The 18,667-nt window shown below is 37.9% G+C and overlaps 2 protein-coding genes across 8 annotated transcripts; both read right to left on the bottom strand.

The window, feature by feature from the left end:
- Nucleotides 1-642: 642 nt before the first annotated feature.
- On the bottom strand, nt 643-12,666 carry LOC140764229 (protein BREAST CANCER SUSCEPTIBILITY 2 homolog B-like). Of its 7 annotated transcripts, none has more exons than XM_073102683.1 (29): nt 12,487-12,666; nt 12,271-12,387; nt 12,024-12,155; nt 11,044-11,175; nt 10,767-10,907; nt 10,492-10,572; nt 10,109-10,249; nt 9,833-9,967; nt 7,539-8,550; nt 7,409-7,449; nt 7,204-7,331; nt 6,976-7,130; nt 6,154-6,276; nt 5,827-6,060; nt 5,670-5,751; nt 5,543-5,593; nt 5,382-5,454; nt 5,168-5,279; nt 5,015-5,086; nt 3,985-4,168; nt 3,727-3,909; nt 3,226-3,368; nt 3,093-3,155; nt 2,798-3,011; nt 2,408-2,575; nt 2,231-2,308; nt 2,023-2,116; nt 1,211-1,686; nt 643-1,134 (listed from the first exon to the last, which is right to left on the bottom strand). In XM_073102683.1, exons 1-26 carry the CDS (start codon nt 12,650-12,652, stop codon nt 2,240-2,242), a joined length of 4,152 nt encoding a protein of 1,383 aa, XP_072958784.1. In that variant the 5' UTR covers nt 12,653-12,666; the 3' UTR covers nt 643-1,134; nt 1,211-1,686; nt 2,023-2,116; nt 2,231-2,239. The 7 variants fall into 7 exon arrangements, with proteins under 7 accessions (XP_072958784.1, XP_072958785.1, XP_072958782.1 ...); XM_073102684.1 differs by having other exon boundaries at nt 1,211-1,235; XM_073102681.1 differs by having other exon boundaries at nt 643-1,686.
- Nucleotides 12,667-13,485: 819 nt separating this feature from the next.
- Nucleotides 13,486-17,997, bottom strand: LOC140765637 (SNF2 domain-containing protein CLASSY 1-like). Its single transcript, XM_073104812.1, has 6 exons — nt 17,929-17,997; nt 17,778-17,850; nt 17,406-17,656; nt 16,067-17,308; nt 15,653-15,811; nt 13,486-15,553 (listed from the first exon to the last, which is right to left on the bottom strand). The coding sequence occupies exons 2-6, from the start codon at nt 17,806-17,808 to the stop codon at nt 13,628-13,630; spliced, it is 3,609 nt and encodes a 1,202-aa protein (XP_072960913.1). The 5' UTR covers nt 17,809-17,850; nt 17,929-17,997; the 3' UTR covers nt 13,486-13,627.
- Between the last annotated feature and the right edge of the window lie 670 nt (nt 17,998-18,667).

Here is an 18,667-nt window from a genome sequence, read left to right as displayed (position 1 = left end):
TATATGAGAAACTAATATAAACAAAAATTCTTGTATCTTCTGCTCTTTCTTTTCCCATTAAAAAGTAGAAGAATGTGTTTTAGACGTGCTTAACTAAACTGAGATGTCAAGACGTTGCATTGAGTACAACTTAGTTCTTGAAAAAAACAAGAGTATTTTATAAGATCCACAAGGTGAAAACTCATTTTTATATTGCATCTTATATACAGTTTTTCTAAACATATAAAGCCAAACGGCCTCCAATCGAGTCATATTAGGCCTGTTTAGACCCAGTTCAATCTTACTATGTTGTCTGGGTTGGGGCCAAATTCCTGGCGTCCGGTCCATTGGGTTTCTTACAATCACTGCTAAATACCAGTATGCAAGTATGGTAGGCCACAAGTGGGCCTGCAATCCATTGGCAAGGCCATGCGACTGAACAGTAGCTATTACGAGACATCTACTACAAATTTTATCCAGGAACGTCTTATGCGTCTGTACCAACTCCTGGTACAGTACTAGCACCTTGTCGGCAGGGACTATGCCCCCAATCACATAGAATCCATTCAAAGGAATACATTCACTGATAGATAACAGTACATTATATATATATGAGTTTTGAAACACAAAACTGAAAAGCTAAGAAAACTATTCACTGAAAAAATGAGGTACTATGCAGAATAAGGGGATGAAGCAGTGAAAACAGAGCTCTTTGATCAACCCATCCTTGCCGGCTTTGACAATGAAGGAAATAGTACACAGTACAGAAATTATTGCAGAGGAGGTTGAGGAATACAAATAAATAGTAGAGTTCAATTGGTACAATACCGGGACGCATAATGGACAAACATCTCCCAATCAATGCAGACTAAATCATACAAAAAATTTTCCCCCTCCCACATGCTCCTCAACTCCATATTATATATTATCATCTCCAAATGATTGATTTTCTTGGCTACAGTCAGAGCTTCGGCTCTTATGACTTAACCGACTTGGATACTCTTCCAACAATGCCCAATCCCTAGGAAAAGTCTCTCAGCCTCAAAATGCAGCTTCCCAGCCAACACATCTCAGTGCTTCGTCTCCCTAAACATGTTCTCATCCAATAACACATCCTTGAATTCATGTGAAGGAGCTGCTCAGTGCTCACCAAGGCTGAGGGAGCGAAGAAACACTGCTTGAAAAAGTTATGGAAAAGCATAGAAATACAGAGAAGCTATGTAGCTGATACCTCTCATATTGAGTTCTGATCCGCACTGAGTAGAAAAAATGCCAAGTCAGTTGATCAGAAGCATAATATCAAGTGTAAACATGCCGTGAAGTAACTTAGTTGCAGGAAGAAAAGTAGAGGTTTGCTGAATTTTTTGCTCACTGGTTGCTTCCAAGTTTTCTTAGCGATGTTCATTGCTAGTTAATAGTTGGTCAAGGGCATTAGTGGGCAAGTGTGTGGTAGAATATTTATTCTGAATACAGCTTCCTCCTGCCAACAAGAAGCTAAAATATACTTCAGGTGCCAAAATTCTTTGTCGCAAGCAATTACTAATGACCCTCTTCCAGTTTTCCTAAGATCAGTCACTTTGCTCTTCCAGTATTTAATAAGAACCCTAACATCTTCATGATTTCTTCATCTGTATCCTTTTCTTTTTGAAGTAATCCAGATCTACCTTGCACACCTCTTGCTCCTCAAGAATTCTTATAGTTAAATTCCTGAAAAAATGCCATCACATTCAAAGACATCTCATTCTGAATCAGTTCCTTTCAGCAGAAAAAATAAAAGAGTGGAACTCCTAGAAAGATCTTTCCATTGATCAATATTTCAGATGGTTGATAAAAATAAATTTGCTATGGGCAGCTAAAATTCTTTTATCTGAATATCTTCTTTGTTAGAAAATAATTCCTTCTTTGCAATTTAAGTCAAAGGTTCAAGCCCTCTTCGCATTTATCAAATCATCATCTTTGGAAGCAAAACATCAGTTTATAATATCCAATTATGAAAAGGTTTAATGTTGTATTATATTCGTGATCGTGTTAGTACAACCATACCTTGTACAACCTTTTCCTCGATCTTGTTGAATTTGACAGTGAAATCCTACGCATTACAAATTGCAATGGTAGCATATTGCCACTGATTATATTCCTGACAGGTATGGAAAAATCAGAAGAGTGTGTAGCAAAATGACAATTTCTTTTTTATTACACTAAATAGTAGGTAATTCCTCATTAAAAACACACCAAGAAAGACATGTCTAACCTGTTGTACTTAATCTAAATCTCGTCTTCTATCAACACCAACTATGCTTAAAACCCTCTCCCTGAGCTTCTGGAGGGTCTGCATGAGCCAAAACAAGTAAAGAAGCTAAAGGAGCTATCTTGAGAGAGAGAGAGAGAGAGAGAGAGTAAAAGTCCTCTCCAAATTCTAATATATTACCAAATAAGATACTTTTGCCCATTTCTCGTTAGAGTCTGCTGCTTCCTTGAGATGGGAATTACCAGGAAGGTTATAAGAAGCACAATAAGTGGAGATTTCCGTTGCCTCAGCTACCCAAATATGATTTATTTGGTCTCTTGCTCTCTTTACAAGATTACAAAATCCAACCTGTGGAGGAACAACATGTCAGACTTGCAACCTAAAATTAGTTATATACCAGTACCATACTAGCTCACAGAAGTGATGCTAAAAGCAAGTTGTAGCTCAAACTCATGATTTCTAAGCAATAGTATGGAAATAATCCTCTTCACCATTAAAGAACGATGTGAATCAACTTTCCTAGGATAGGCTACTTAAAATATGTTCTGGGCAAATTAGCTGATTACATACAATGGTTCCTGATAGAGCATGGTTAAATAATGCAGTCAAATCGTTATCAATGATAGGCGAACAAAAGCTGACAGCTAGAAGACAATCATATAGTTCTTCAAACATCTCTGAAGTGCATTGAGAACCATCTGTCATAAAAATCCACTGCTTCTTCTGATGTCCAGATATATAAACATCCCCCACATGCAAAACTACAGCTGCAATGTCGAATTCCCTGAAAATAGAAAAAGAAGATATTTGACTTACCGAAGGAACAAAATCTAAAGAATGCAAAAAGAAAAAAGATGAAACAAACCTAGCAAGAGGAACCTCGCCCAAGTTTGACAATAGCACTGCCTTGCGAGGGGTGAAAGACAGTCTGCAAGAAACAAGTATGAGAGAAACAGATGCTAACAATTAAATCACAAAATATTGTGGTATTTGCTTACTCAAAATTTCCAGTCTGATTGAAAGGCAAGGGTTTCCATTGTGTAGAAGATCCTCTACCTTGCAAGTAAAGGACATCAGTACCATAGTTTAGCGGCGTAAGTCCTGTGACAGAGTATATTTGCCCTTCCACCAAATCAATTTTCTGTTGACAAACATGATTAGTGAGAAAAGAGTCCGTGCTTAAAAAGATAAAAAAATTTAAAATTCAAGAACATGACTTTCAAGATAATAGACTGATTTAATAAGATTTAAAACTAGATGAATCCTACAGATTCTATAATAGTTTGAAGATGCTCTTCACATGCGTATCATTTACTGCTGATCTATCAAGCAAAAAAGTCACTGATCCCTTGCACTGGAATAGAGTATATCAATAACCCCTCTCTGGTCTTCATCTTGAGGTAGTTGTTGTTCCTATAGCATCTCAGTACTTCCAAACTAAGAAAAACAATAAATAAAACTTGAAAATTGTCACTGGGTGCATAGTAGTTCATTCGTACCTGTTTTTCTGTAGGATTCCAAATTGTAATTATGCCCTCCCTAGGGTGGATCTTTCTTGATGAGATTTTATTGTTGAGCCCCACTACCCTCACTTTCACAAATGGAGTAACTTCCCTCGAACTAAGGCCTGCATCTTGCAGAGCTTTATCAATCTTTTTATGTGTATCAGATTGCCTAACAGCCTGCAGCCAAACAAATTCCTTATAGCTACTTTCAGGCCAAACCAACCTATAAATAGCAATATAGTAAATACAAACCTTTTGTTTCGCCTTATAAGATGCAAAAGACATCAGCTGCTCCGCACTCATACCTGCCATTATGACTTCTGGCTCAGCAGCACTCTCAAGAATCTTACAAATTTTTGCCCCTTCATCACTATCATTTATGTTTTCATAAAATTCTGGTTGTTCAGCAATAATATCATCTGCAATGTTAGATCTCCTGCAATGCAACAGAAATAATGTTGCCTTAATGCACACAAGGGAATAAATCAGAATAGCATGTACTCTCCATATTAAAATTTTAAAAGATGCACACTAAGCACTGCATTTTGTGAAATGAGGTTATGCAAACAAGAATGAGTAAAAACGTTACCAGATCCCCACCAAATTTTCAAGCAAGAATTTACTGTGATGACAATGCCCTGTGTGACACAGATGCCCATTCATGTCTTTTTGAGTGGCCTCAAACACCCTTATACATTCTCAGGAGTCAGGACTTGTCCAGTTCTGTTGAAATTATTTGTTACAATTCCTTCCTTTAGTTTCCTATGAGTATGTGCCACTGTCTTCTTAAGATAGAAAAAACTACATTCACTTAGAAAGAATTAGCTCTAATGCCAAATAAGTTACTTAATGTTAATGCTTCACACTGATGCCTTCAGGTTTTAATATGTGTTACAATCCATAGCTGCTTGCACTAGTTCTAAACTAAATTCAGCCTATTCGATATGAGAAACTGAATGTGCTCAAAAGAAAAGTGACACAGCTATCAATGAATTAAGAACAGATTCTTCAGTGCAACTAGTCTGTACTCTGTAGTAACTGAATCTTTTGAGATAAGAGATGCTAAGAATTCAGCAAGCCGAGGTTTAAAAAAAAAGCAACGTACTGTAACTAATCAATCATAACTTCATAACTTCATTGTCCACTAAAAACTCTAGAGAAATGTTTGAATGGATCCAGCTCTTGTGAGCACTCCACATTAATAAATCTGAAAGGTGTAAAAAAAGAAGTACCATAACTCTCTAGTCCTTTCTCATACATGTACACGAAACAAAACAATTACCTCTGCTGGTATAGCTGAAGTGCTCTTCTTTCCGTTCTCTCTGATCTAACAACAGACTCTCCAGTAGGGAACCTGAAATAAACACTTATTAGTTAACCCAAAAAATTAAAATCAAGTTTACCAGTATTTTCCGAAGGTAAATAAATTACTCACCTCTCCTTATACAGTAGGGGATAAATCCTTGCAACTCCAACCAAAGTTCGAGGAACTTTACCACCAGAACCCTTAATGCACCTAAATGCCAATGGAGGGCAAAGACCCTTACCTAAAGAAGCATGTTCAGAAGCAGAATGTAGAAGATACACAAACAATTTGCAGCATGATTAAAAAATAAGAGGCTTTAAAATTGTTAGTGTATAGTGCATACAAAATCCCAAGGGCTCATCCCAGCGCGCCCGATACGTCCCATTCATATGTATCAATAAACTGACTGTATTAACCTGACCAAAAAAAAGAAAGTATCATTCCTAGACTATACAAATCTGAAACTCCACTATTTTAGAGCCGACAGAAGTTGAAAAAATTAACCTCGGCAAAAGAAATAGGTCCAACCCAGCCACGTAAACTAGCTCCACATATCTGCACAATACAGTTATCTTTAGATGGAGAGAACTTCAGTAAATGATAATGTCAAGTATTGAAAATGTCCATATACCCGAAGCTTCTGCCCAACAAAAAGTTTCCCAGCCAGTAGTTGTTTTGAAAGCAACACATCTACAATACAATCCAGTGAATACCTGTGAAGTAATGAATGCTTTAAGTTCCCAATAGAACATCCATATCAGGTCATGATGCACATGCCAATTACTTACCATCCATCAGTCAATTCAATTTTTGCAGCATGATTACTTTCAGCCACAGTTGAGCTGCTAAGCATCTCACTGTTTTCATGGATGTCGGTCTTATCATCTAATTTACACGTCTTTGGATCAGAATGAGAACGGATTGCCGAAACACATAGAACCATCATTGAAGCAGGTGAAGCATCCCCTTCGAGGATTTTCTTTATTGTTGATCTATGGCCATAGTTGACTTCCCTTTCATATCTTTGTCCAAGAAAAATGCATACTACAATTATGCATAATTGCATATGCATTAAAACTCATACAACAATATGAAAAGGCTGTGAATCATCTCACCTATATTTTAATTCCTCGAGCACAGTAGAAATTGTTAAGTACTTGCCACTAGCTTTAGCTGGATATGATCTCTCAAGACATGCAAGTTTCCAAACAATCCATTTATAGTGGTTTTCAACCCACCTAAGGACATATTCAAGGAAACTTCAAAATGAGAATGCTAATCATATGGTTGTGAAGAAAAGAACAGTATATATGCTGACCTAATTGTCATTGTACCATTTGATACGAAACAAGAAACTATTCAACAATTGAATTCTCAAAAGCAGAATATAGCACAAATATTAGTAAGTAGTAACATTATGAAAGGAACAATAACCTTCTAATTCAAATTAGAGAGTGTGCTGGACATTAGCATTCTTAGTTGCTGTAGTAGACACTACACTTCACACTAGAAACTCGTATACTACTATAGAATACTGTGTATACAGTGCACAAAAATGTATTTTCAGAGATCGTTAGATATATCTCAGCACTTTTAACATATCCTCAATGCTTGACACCTCTATCCTATTAATAATAACAATGAACACCTCATGTATCCTGCTCTTAGTTGCCTCAACCAGAGCTTGAATAGATTACGGGTACAAGTTCAAGGGACCGGCATCCTTACAGAGAGTTTATACAAGAAATGCTAAGGAAGCAGGCGCAGGATCAAAGTTCTGCTGAGTTTCCACAAGAAGTTCAAGAACCTAAATAGAAGACTCCTGCTATATACTCCCTTGCATACGGCAATCTCAACAACGACAGAATCGCTAATCTCAACTACTCAGGGTCGCCTAAAATATTTTGAATAGTATGTCGAGTACGAATCAGACTCACTCTTTAGTTACACTTGATAATGAAGCACCAGACTGAAGCAGCATATTCTGGAATGCTTCTACCCCGATCCTAGCAAAACCAGATGCATCATGAAATTTGTACTTTGCTGCATTGTCTGCAATCATGTGTTTCACGTCATCCGGTACATACCCCTTCTGAATTACATAAAAGCTATAGTTTATTAATTGAGAAGGACAGGTACATTACTCCAAATAACATATCAAATACCAAGTCTACTTTAGGAGGAGGCCCGCCAAAAAATTCCTTTAGCTTCTTCCTTTTAAATTCAAATGGAAAATGAGCGGACAAACTCGTTCTGCGACAACCATCATCTATAGTAGATAATGTTGATGCCCCTACAAAATCAGCTCACTGGTTCATTAAAGAAAAATATATGCACAGAAACGAGGTCATTACATATTCCACCCATTACCAGAAGAGAAGGATGTGCTGCTGTTCAAAGGAGTGATGAACCTGAATCAGGATCATCAGGAAATATTAGAAGCATGATAGAATGATAAGCTACAGCTCCATTTACAATAGAATTTGCGAATCAAACAAACCTAGAATAGCGTGGTCTTTTAAATGGAGAGATAGAGTTTCTTCTTCCAAGTCTTCTCTTTTCACTATTTAGCCGATCCGTATAGCCATGATCTGCACCCACGTGGTTAGAGATTTCAACCAGGGGTCCACCTGGTATCCTATTTTCCTCGGGCATTATCAGAGTGTCAGATACCGTACTAGCACACAAGTCCTTGTGCAAAGACTCTTTTACATAAGATATTTTGCTGCTTGACACACAATTTTTCCCCAAAAGAAATGCACCAGTATTCACTTGGTTCAGGATGTATCTCTGAGAATCAGTAGACCAAACAGGAGCAGATTGTTTCAAGTCAGAAGATGATTGCAAATGAGAGAAGTTTGTTGATACATTTATGCTCCTCGTAACACCTTCATGAAAACAATCATAAGGTATATTTTCTTTGTTGCGAGAGATCTCATCAAATAGTGTATCATCTCCAGGAACAGAGACCAATGGCTGACTTACTTTCACATCTTTATGTAAAACTTCCAACTCTGAGTCACCAAGAAGGCCCCTTGCCCGCTGTAATGCATTATTAGAAATTGATATGGAACTTCCTCCTGCAGTATGGAACCTAATTGGAGGCTGGGAAGAATCAGATGTAGGGACCTCAGACCCTCGAGAGATTTGGCATGCATTTTTAAATGATTGGTTTCCTGACATGCCAAAATCCCTTGAACAGCCATTGAATTCTCTCTGACCCATTTGAGTATTCAAAGGATCAAGCCTACATATGCCAGCAGTTCGAGGACTCACATTTCTCCAGAGCCTGTCACGTGAATTTTCCCATTTAGGACTTATTCTTGTGCCTAACTTATCCCCTGCCAGCCCAAAAATTTGCACTGCAGAGATGTCATTTCCCTCCAAACCCAACAAAGTAGTAGCTCTGGAAAGGCCATCTGAAGAAATATTTACTGCTTTTCCAGAGCATGTCTGGAAAAGTGAACCAGAGAAGCTGTACTCTCCATTAGCATCGTACTTATGCAGTCTCTCTGGAAAGTTGACATGAGAAGAAATGCAATTCAGCGACCGAAAGAAAATTCTATAAAAAATAATGGACAACATCTTGACATTTAAGTTATCCAAAAGCCAGTTACTCGAGTCCATGCTACCAATTATATGATGCCAAATGAGTGTGGACAATGAGTGTGGACAATGAGTGTGGAACAATTCAAAATTTCCAAAACATCAAATACCTTGGGCTGCACAGTTACTCGAGTCCATGCTACCAATTATATGATGCCAAATGCTCAAAAGTAGAGCAAAATGAAGGTGACTGTAACATATAAGACCCAACTTTATTAAAGCTACTCATATCTATTGAATACCTAACCCACTATATTCATCTATTATCCGCTTAGCCCTAGGCTCGTCCTATATGACTATTATGTAGTTCCAACATAATAGAGGTGCTTGACACCTTTCTAAGGCAAGGGACCGAATCAGAATATGAAAGATAAAAAGATGCAACACATAGAAGTAGATAAAAGGAAGTTATAGAAACTGAAAAAAGTTTTGAGTTGGATCTTTTATTTTCATTATCCTTTGGGATTTTAACAAATCACATCCTATATTTTATTTATTTTGTAATGCACACTTCGTATTTAAAAATTTTATAATCCAATCCTCATTTTTTTCTAGAATTTTTATTTTACCTAACTAATGTCTACTAAATTATTAAAATACTTTCACCATTCCTTTTTATTTTCTATATCCCTCAACCATTTTCCCCGCCTACTTTCTCCACCGTCGCCGTTGTCGTCGTCGTCACTATTTTTGCTCATCTTCCCTCCTCCCACTTCTCATTCTCCTTTTTTTCTTCTTCTTTAAGAAGAAAAAAAGAAGATGAAGAAGACATAAGAAATTTAAATATTTATAAATTATTTTATATATTATAAAGAAATATATTTTTTTAGTACCGACAAAGTTAATCTAAATTGTTAAATAAAAATTATATAAAAAAAAAGAATCAGGGTTACAAAATCCTTTCCTTATCCTTTTATCACTCTCAAATTCTTCTAGCATAAATATTTTTGGACAGTAGGATACAACAATCGTTAATACTTATACTATAAGTAATCAATGGGTATTCAAACCTATAGGATCCACCAAAGCCGGGCTTGCACTGAAGTTTACCGAAACAAGCATCAAGAGAATTAACAAGCTACCATTTCTACAAACTAAATGGTGTGAGGCTGTGAGCAACAACTATCATATAGAAAAATCACTAGCTAAAGCGTACTACAATGAAAAATCAAGCAGCCTTAAGTTTACCTTTCTCCACATCCTCTCCCTCAGGAACAGCTTCTGCCTCCTCAATTGGTGACTGTCTTGCTCTTAATTCTTTCCCCAGTCCAGTACAGAGAATAGGAAAATGAGCAGCAGGGGTGCTCTCTACAAATTCTTCTTCTGTAGAGAAATAACAATTTAAATAACAGACATAGATGCAATGATCCGTTGTTACTAACCTTGATCAATAAAACCTACTTTCAAGTGTCTTTCAAACTAGAGAAGCATAATGGATATGAAGAAAAAGAACATTCATTATACTTTTCATTGTAGCCTCTCCTTCAAGCACAGAAATTGCCTTCTTAAGTGAGTCTTGTCTCACTGTAATTGGTTTCCCTGATCCAGTACGAAACACAGGAAAGTCCTCATTGCCACTGCAGCCCTCTAAGCTATTTTCAAAACCTACAGGGATAAATGGTATTAAGCATGCAGATAATTCCTTTTAGCCAGTAGCATAAAGCATTCTTTAAAGACATAAGAATAACTTTCAGATAGGATTTTTAGCTTGCACTGAAGTTTGCAGACAGGAAAATGAAAGGAACAAAGAAAACCACCATTTATAGCAAACTACATACCATACCAAAAGAAATTATTAGATAAAGCATGTAGAAGTCTAGAACCAAAATGGGGAAGCCTTAATTTACCTTTCTCAACACCCTCTCCTTCAAGAACAGTTGCTGCTTTCTGACTTGATGACCTTCTCATACTCAATCTTTTCCCTGACCCTGTATAGAGAATAAGAAAGTGACCATCACCGGTGTCCTCTACAAGTTCTTCATTACCCAAAGAGAAATAGAATAATTATCAAGGAAAATACAAATGCATACAAATCTGTAAAATGATCGATCAAATATACATTCTACTTTCTGCTGAATTAAAGAAGTATAATGGATACAAAGATAAAGAACCATTATTATACCTTTCCTCATAGCCCCTATTTCAAGAACAGAAACTGCCTTCCTAATTGAGTCTCCTCTCACGGTAACCGGTTTTCCTGATCCAGTTTGAAACATAGGAATAGCCTCATTGCGTCTGCTGTCCTCTAAGTTTATTGTAGCACCTAGAGAAAAGAATAGCAAGAATCATGCAGATTAAATTTATTTTTACATCTCTTATGTGAAGCCTATAGATGACTAGAATCTACTATCAAGAAAAACAACAAAGGAAACAGTATTATTAACAATGACAAAACTCACCTTTTCCAGCAATGTCTCCTTCAAGAAGAGTTGTTGCCTTCTGGATTGAAGATTCCATTACTGTAACCCTTTTCCCGGATGCGGTTTGAAACATTGGAAACACACCACAACCATCTCCAAATCTCTCGTCTCCTAAAGAGAAGGTAGCATCAATCAATGAAACATCTAAGATGCATCAAACACATCTACGACTACCCCAAGAAATCTTAGGACAAAAGGACCTCTAAGAACAACAAATCCCATCACCTCCCTCCATAAGAGACCTCACCTCATGCAGATTAATATATTTTTACATCTCTTCTGTGATTCTTGTAGACTCTACCATCAAGAAAATAACAACAGACAACAATATTGGGTTATTAACAGTGTGAATATTCACCATTTCTGGAAACATCTTCAAAAAGAGTCGTCATCTTCTGGATCAAAGATTAACTAGTTGTTATTTTCAATAGCACCTAACCTATGCCGATTTTGGCGGGCCATGCTCCACCCTGGTGAACTCATGCGGTTCCGATGTGCCTAGAGGCTAAAGGCAAACCCATTCACAGTCCTACGGACCAACACCATGATCAGGTGGATGGCCTGCCCCGCAACGAATAGGAATGCAGCGGGGATATGCGGTAAACAGGGCGGAGGGGGTAAATCCGCTAAGTCCAGCTAGTCTTGTCAATTTGAAGCATAGGAAATGCACCACAATAATCCCCAAATTTGTCTCCTAAAGAGTAGACAGTGTAAACGATGATTTAGGGAACACCTAAGACATCAAACATATCTATGACTAATCCAAGAATCTTAGTGCAAAAGGACCTTAATACTGTTAAAAACTCCTCAATAAGAGGCCTCGCCTCATGCAGATTAAATTAAATTTTACATTTCTTACTGAAGCTTGTAGATTCTACTACCAAGAAAAATAACAGAGGCGTAGATTCTTCTAGCAAGAAAATAACAAAGTTAACAATATTATATATGAGAAAACTCACCTTTTCCGGCGACATCTCCTTCAAGAAGAACCGTTGCCTTCTGGATCGAAGATTCCTTGACTGATACCGTTTTCCCAGATCCAGTTCGAAACATTGGAAATGCACCACAGCCATCCGAAAATCTCTCATCTCCTATAGATAAGGTAGTATCAAACAGTGATTCATGAACCGTCTAGGGTGCATCAAATATATCTATGAGTTATCCAAGAAATCTTAGGACAAAAGGACCTCTAAGAAAGGCCATCACCTCCCTCAACAAGAGACCTTCCCTTCTTAATCGATCTCTCGCTCACCGTGACAGACCTCCCCAATCCTGTGCGAAACATCGGTGCTCCGGCGCTGTCCTCTAGAATATTCGGGCGAGCTAGGAGATCAAAGGATGAGACGGGATGAGGAAATGTTATTAAGAATCGGGAGAGAGATCACATCAATTCTTAAAAGAATCGGGAGGTTAGGGGTTCACCTTGAAGGAAGAGATCGGCCATGGAAGTAAGTCGAGATATCTCGTCTCCGGTATCTAGGGTTTCCACTGGGATCTCCTGCCGGAGATCGGAATCTTGCCCGGCGATGACCCATCGGAAGTGGCCGTCGGTGGTCGGGAGGATCTGCCACGTCGGCATCTCAGGCATCGCTCCTTTTCCTAATCCCCTAATTTTCTCTGACTAGAGGTGGAATTGAGGGGACAGAGAAAAGGCGGGAAGATAACAAAATTTGTAATTTTTGAATTTTTTAATATATACTTTTTAAAAATCCTTTATTTATTAGTATGCCTTCTGAAGTTGGCATTCGTATATAGTTTCCAATATTTTTATCATAGATTTTAAGTATTTCTCTAATTTAAGAGTACTTTTATATTATTATTATTATTATTACATTACTTTTATTTAATTTGAAAAGTAACTAACTATGTATATAAATAACATATATTTTAAGGGGTATGTATATAAAATATCAATTTTAAATGGTCATAAAAGAAAGGAGTTTTCTGGGCTATACGTGCAAAAATAACCTTATTTTTTTTATTAAGTCAGCGGGAACAGAGATACAAATCTCAAGAAAATTAGGAGTCGTTGTATTACTATTAGAGGATATAAATTGAAAAATAATATTTAAAAAAGAACAGAGATGAGTGATGAGATATAGCAGCTCAATGTTGAGAAATTTATGCAGCTTAAAAGTTTTATGATTAGGATAGAAGTCAAATGTATTAAATTCCAGGGAGAGCAAAGTGTTAAATTTTTCCAGGAATTTACGTTATGAAGTTTATTATATATATGTATATATATAAGTTGTCAAATTGTGTTATAAATTTTCATTTATAGATGGATAACCTTGCGAGTTTGAATAGCTGCAAAGGCAAATCAGACAGCAAAAATTTGTGCTAGAAATAAGTTCATCACTGGCAGACTGGCAGCATGGTTTGGAAAGTTTGTAGTGACTTTTATCCTTCATATAACTATTATCCAAGAAGCTCCCTCATATACATTTCTCCAAGGACAAAGAAAATACAACAAAATCTGAGGGGATTCTTATCTATGATACAGCCTCTATAAAAGGAAAGCTAATAATATCTTACAAGCACCTCCCAAAATGATTCCAATCATTTAATCATGTTTCGTTATCATATGGAATGTCTTTGTCTGGTCTTCGTCCACGAGCTCTTTGAGGAGCTCATCACTGATATGTTCCACCTGCCTGCAGGTAGAATAATTGATAGACTGGCCACGAAAAATCATCTTCGACATCCAAGCCTTCCTTAGATTGCTTTCGTACTTATCCTCTTCCCATGTCCCCGATGCTAACAGAAGATAAACATACACCACTCTCTCCTGCCCTGGTCGGAATGCTCTTGCAATTGCTTGCCTGGTCTTTGAATGATTCCATTCAGAGTCCAGCATAACCAACCTCGAAGCTGCTGTCAAACTAATGCCCTCAGCACAAGCATTGGTTGAAGCAAGTAAGACCTTTCTTTTACCTTCGAAGTCTCCATTAAAACTATCCATCACTTTTGCACGCACCGATAGTTCTTGCTCACCTTGAAGCACCAACACTTCCTCCCCTCTGTGCCATCCAAAAACAAGCTCAAACAACTCCACCAGCAGTTTTATTGGAGAGAGATTGTGACAGAAAACCAATACTCTCTCTCCCCTGATGGTAGATTTGTGCACCAGATCAATTACAAACTTCACCTTGGAACCACTCTGGAAATTTCCTTTATAGTTGTTGATTTTTTCTAGCTCTTCGTTACTGAAAAAATTACTGACACAGGCTACTGATTTTATAAGCCATGGATGGATGGAACCAACGGTGATTAGCAACTCCAGTTCAAGAGGGTACCTTTTATGTGTTACAACCCTCTGTAGCTTTGATAAGATTTCTTGCTGAATATCTGTAGGTACCAAGGCAAGTGTGTAGATTTGCAACCCAGGAAGCGTACTTGATTTTTCACCTTCATAAACATCAATAAATCTAGATGTGACACTTTTTAACAAATCAAAACCTTGCTTTCTCTCGTCCTCTTCACTTGATTCAATCTTTTGTCCAATTCTTTCCACAAAAAGTTTTCTTGCTAATCTCTCCTTACGACATACCCTCTTTGATTGTTTTTCCTTTCGCTTTCTTCTACTGGAAGTATTAGTCTTACGTGGGTCTAGTTCACTTATCACATCATGAATAAAACGAGGCCTTGCCAAAGATATGGTGTTGAAATATTCTTCAAAGTTATTTTGAAATAATGTTCCAGAAAGAAGAATTCGAAATTCAGTTTTCACCTTCATCAAGAGCTTTCTCAACTTAGACCTTGTGCTTCTTGGGTTGTGCCCCTCATCTAGAATTAATAGCCCAGGACTATTTTGCAGCACATTTGCCAAAACTGTCGTATATTCGAGCTTTGAGTCTTCTCTTGAAAGTGATAAGAAAGAAGAATAAGTCATAAGAAGAACACTTGGATGTTCATGCCACTGCCGTAGCTTTCCTAGAGAATTCATAATCTTCAACATCCTTCTATTTGGTCTGCGAGAAACTGAAGAAAACTCCCTGATTCTGCAGTCCTGCGGTTCCATCTCATAACTTTCATCTTGATTGATCAGATATAGAGGAATTGGAACTCCCCATTTCTGAAATTCTTTACGCCATGTATACAGTGCAGTCTTAGGAGTAAGTACTAATGGACGTGTTTTTGGATATAGGCTCAAGTAGCTATTGATAAATGAGATCATAAGTAAAGTCTTTCCTGACCCAGGGGAATGCGAGATAACACAGCCACCAGTATTCTCTGATTGATGGTTCATCCCTTCAGGTTCCAGAGATCCAGTGATGTTGCTCCATATAAACTCAAAAGCCGTTTTTTGGTGAGGATGCAATTTTAACTTAAGATCAGGGATAGAAGTCCATATGTTCCTACGGCATTCTTCTTGTGAGATGTCCCACGGGGAGGTAACATTGTGAAAAGGATCAATTTGCAAATCAGGATACCAAAATGCTCTTGTATCCACTCTTCCCTTATATGAGAAGCGGCCATCACCATGCAACTGCATGAGATAAACATAAGAGACATTGTCTCAAAAGATTAAAAAAACTAGAATCATAGTAACACTTGCTCTTGTTTACTAGTTCAGAAGTAAACTTACCACTGGAGGTGAAACGTATCTTATCTCAGTGCATACAAAGTTGCATAACCTGCAGACAATTCCAGCTTCTTCATTCATCCTGTAATCATGTTGGCATGGTTGTTCTCCATTTTTTTCTGAATTTATGCTGGTTTCACTGCATAATTCTGACTCGAATATCTGACAATTCTCCAATCTTATTATCAGAATAATAGACAAATTTGTATATAAATTTTGCAGCAATTCTAAATAAAATACATAACGGTCCTTTTAATTTTTAAGTTTCAACAACAATTTTAAGAGGAGAATAATTCATCTGATACTTGTATTAGTCCAAGGGGATGCAAGAGCAGGAAATATTATTGAAGAGGCACAAGGATGCTATACAAACAGATAGAAGGTTCCTAGCAAAGAGAAGTTTAATCAGATGAACACCTGATTTTGTTCAAGAAGTGTAAGTGTGGTTAAAGAATGTTCCATTTCTTTCCATAGTTCTTCATGCTCTTCTATCTCCACATGATCTTCGGTGGATGGTGACCAGGTAAAATCTTCTGCTTCTTCTGAATCACCTGTTGGTGCATTTGCCTTTTTTTGAATAGTAGGTTCATTTTGTCTATTAATCTCGCTTTTAATATTGCCTACACAAGTGTCTATCATTTTCTTGAACTCAGTTTCACTTAGCAGCTTTTTCTTGTTTGAATACTTTCTCCGATATGCCTGTGCAGAAAAATAGTGGCTTCTATGTGAGAAGGAACTTCCAGTCTGAGGTTGTCTGCATGAACCATTTGGCACCTTTTTACTTCCGGTAGGTCGATTTTGGAGATGAAGCTCCAGAGTTTGCCCCTCGACCATTATCATATATTGCATCTCCAAAGGGGTCAAATTTTCATTTATTGGCAAACCAGACTCTAAATTATTTTCTGGTGTTTCTAGCTTTTCAATGCTCAAATCATCCACCATCTTTTTGGTAGAACATCGATCAAAATTTGGCGAGGAATAACTAGTAAAACGGTCTGGCAGGATCTTTTGACGTTTAGAGTGCCTCAAATTCATCTGGTCATATAGAATCTCAACATCTGATTCACTTTCTGACTTGGTATCAATAAGACCCTCCTCAAAGTTTTTATTTTGAATGGCCATCTCCTTGGAAGCCATCAATGTAAGAGCTTCAATCTTGGGGTGCATAGTTTCATCATGTAATTGGAAAATCACGATCTTCATGGTCTCCTTATAATTTGGAGAGACATTATCACCATGACAATCTGATTGAACGTCAAGTATGGCAGCTGGTCCTAGCTCATTGTCTAGGATATGATAGACAACCTTGTCTTGCACCAACTTTATACCAAAATCAACCCCTTTCAGAGTTGATAACACAAGGAGCCATGAAATTTCAGAAGAAAATGTGTCACTGAGCAGCTTGCTTTTAATTGAAGAGATGCAGTCCTCAGTAGAGTTCCACTGATGGTATCCATCTTCGCTGGCCTCCTTTTGGAGCCTTTGCAGTACCGCAATGTTGTCAAGAGTAACAATCCGAGCCCTTCTGTCAGCTACCGACTTCTTCATACTAATTGGCGATTCGTTTCTGTAGAAGATGATAGAAAATAGGCAATCGCATCGATCTCCATGAGGAATTCTCTTGATTGAGATAATTTTGGCATCATGCCACAAGAGCTTCTGCAGGTGATCAAAGCTCTAAAATAATTAGACCATAATAAAGCATGAGCATATGATGGGAACTAGCTATAAGCTAAACTATGATAAGTTAGCGTACGGGTGCTTGTCGTTCTTGTTCGGAACTCGCCGCAGCTCGGTGAGCCAAAAGTGCACAGACATCAACGCCCGGCCTCAGGAGCTGCGTGCAATCTATCACGTCTGCTCTTCGCGATCGCATACGAAGACAATCTCCGTGAATGTTATAGTCCACGACAGTTCCATGGTACTTAAACTGAACAAAAATGCTCCCACTCCTGATGCTCAAATAATCTACTCCATGCCATGATCCATGATAAAACGCCTCAAATGCTGCATGCAAAGACGATAATACAATAGGCAGAACAACATGAGGTGAAAAATCTACAGACTTGAAGTTCAGGGAAATTAAAGTTGACAAGAATATGTACGGATCCCCCTGGAAAGGGCTTACGAGTTGCACCGATCGGATGTTTGCGGGGCATATTTTGGAAGGCAGGAAAGCTTGGAGCGTTTTACAAATGCACCTGTGGGAGAAGAAATTAGTGAATAGTTTTGGACCACAAAGCAAAATTTCACGCACACACACACACGTGAGCACGGACCTGGAAGCGACGTCGCGGCGAGGTGTCGGCGAGGAGTACTTGCAGAGAGGATGATGGAGGAGAGAGCTAGCTGTCTGTAACGGAGAGGGAGGGGGGGGGGGGGGGGGGGGGGGGGGGGGGGGTGTAAAAGGGATTTCTTGATTACATCGAGGGAGGGAGGGTGGGAGGGAGAGCGGAAGAGAGAGAGAGAGAGAGAGAGAGAGAGAGAGATGGCAGATACTATAAACAGCACTATGGAGTAATGGACCAAAGTTTTTTGGACTCCGCTTCGTTTCGTGTAGAAAGTGGCGCCGTGCTAAGAATACTAAGCACGTGAGCTAAGCGTGCTTTATTCAGTAGGGGCTGTCTAATCTTAGCCCTCGTTCGTGGCAGTTGGCAGACATTCATTGGCTGTCACGTAATGATTGAGGTTTTCAGTCAATTCCAATACAAAAACCAAACACAGTGAGTAACTTTTTCGACTCTATTCGCAGATAATATAACTAAGAAGATTATTCAGTGGTTTAAATAATTTGGTAATTTGGTTCGATAGCTCAAACTCAATTAATAGTTCGACGGTGAAGTTTAAATTATACCCATTATTATATTAATTAAATATTCAGTAAAATTTAAGTATCTCTTAAGGAGGGCAATATTTATCTAACTCATATTTATTCTTCTTCTACTCATTAATAATAATAATAATTTAATAGAAAAAAATGTAATTAAAATTATATATAAAAAAAGCCCCCCGTGATGG

This window comes from Typha angustifolia, chromosome 8, assembly GCF_048772165.1.
Source record: "Typha angustifolia cultivar Huaian chromosome 8, ASM4877216v1, whole genome shotgun sequence".
Lineage (NCBI taxonomy): Eukaryota > Viridiplantae > Streptophyta > Magnoliopsida > Poales > Typhaceae > Typha > Typha angustifolia.
Note: the sequence above shows the minus strand (reverse complement) of the source record. Positions and strands in the feature narration are given on the sequence as shown.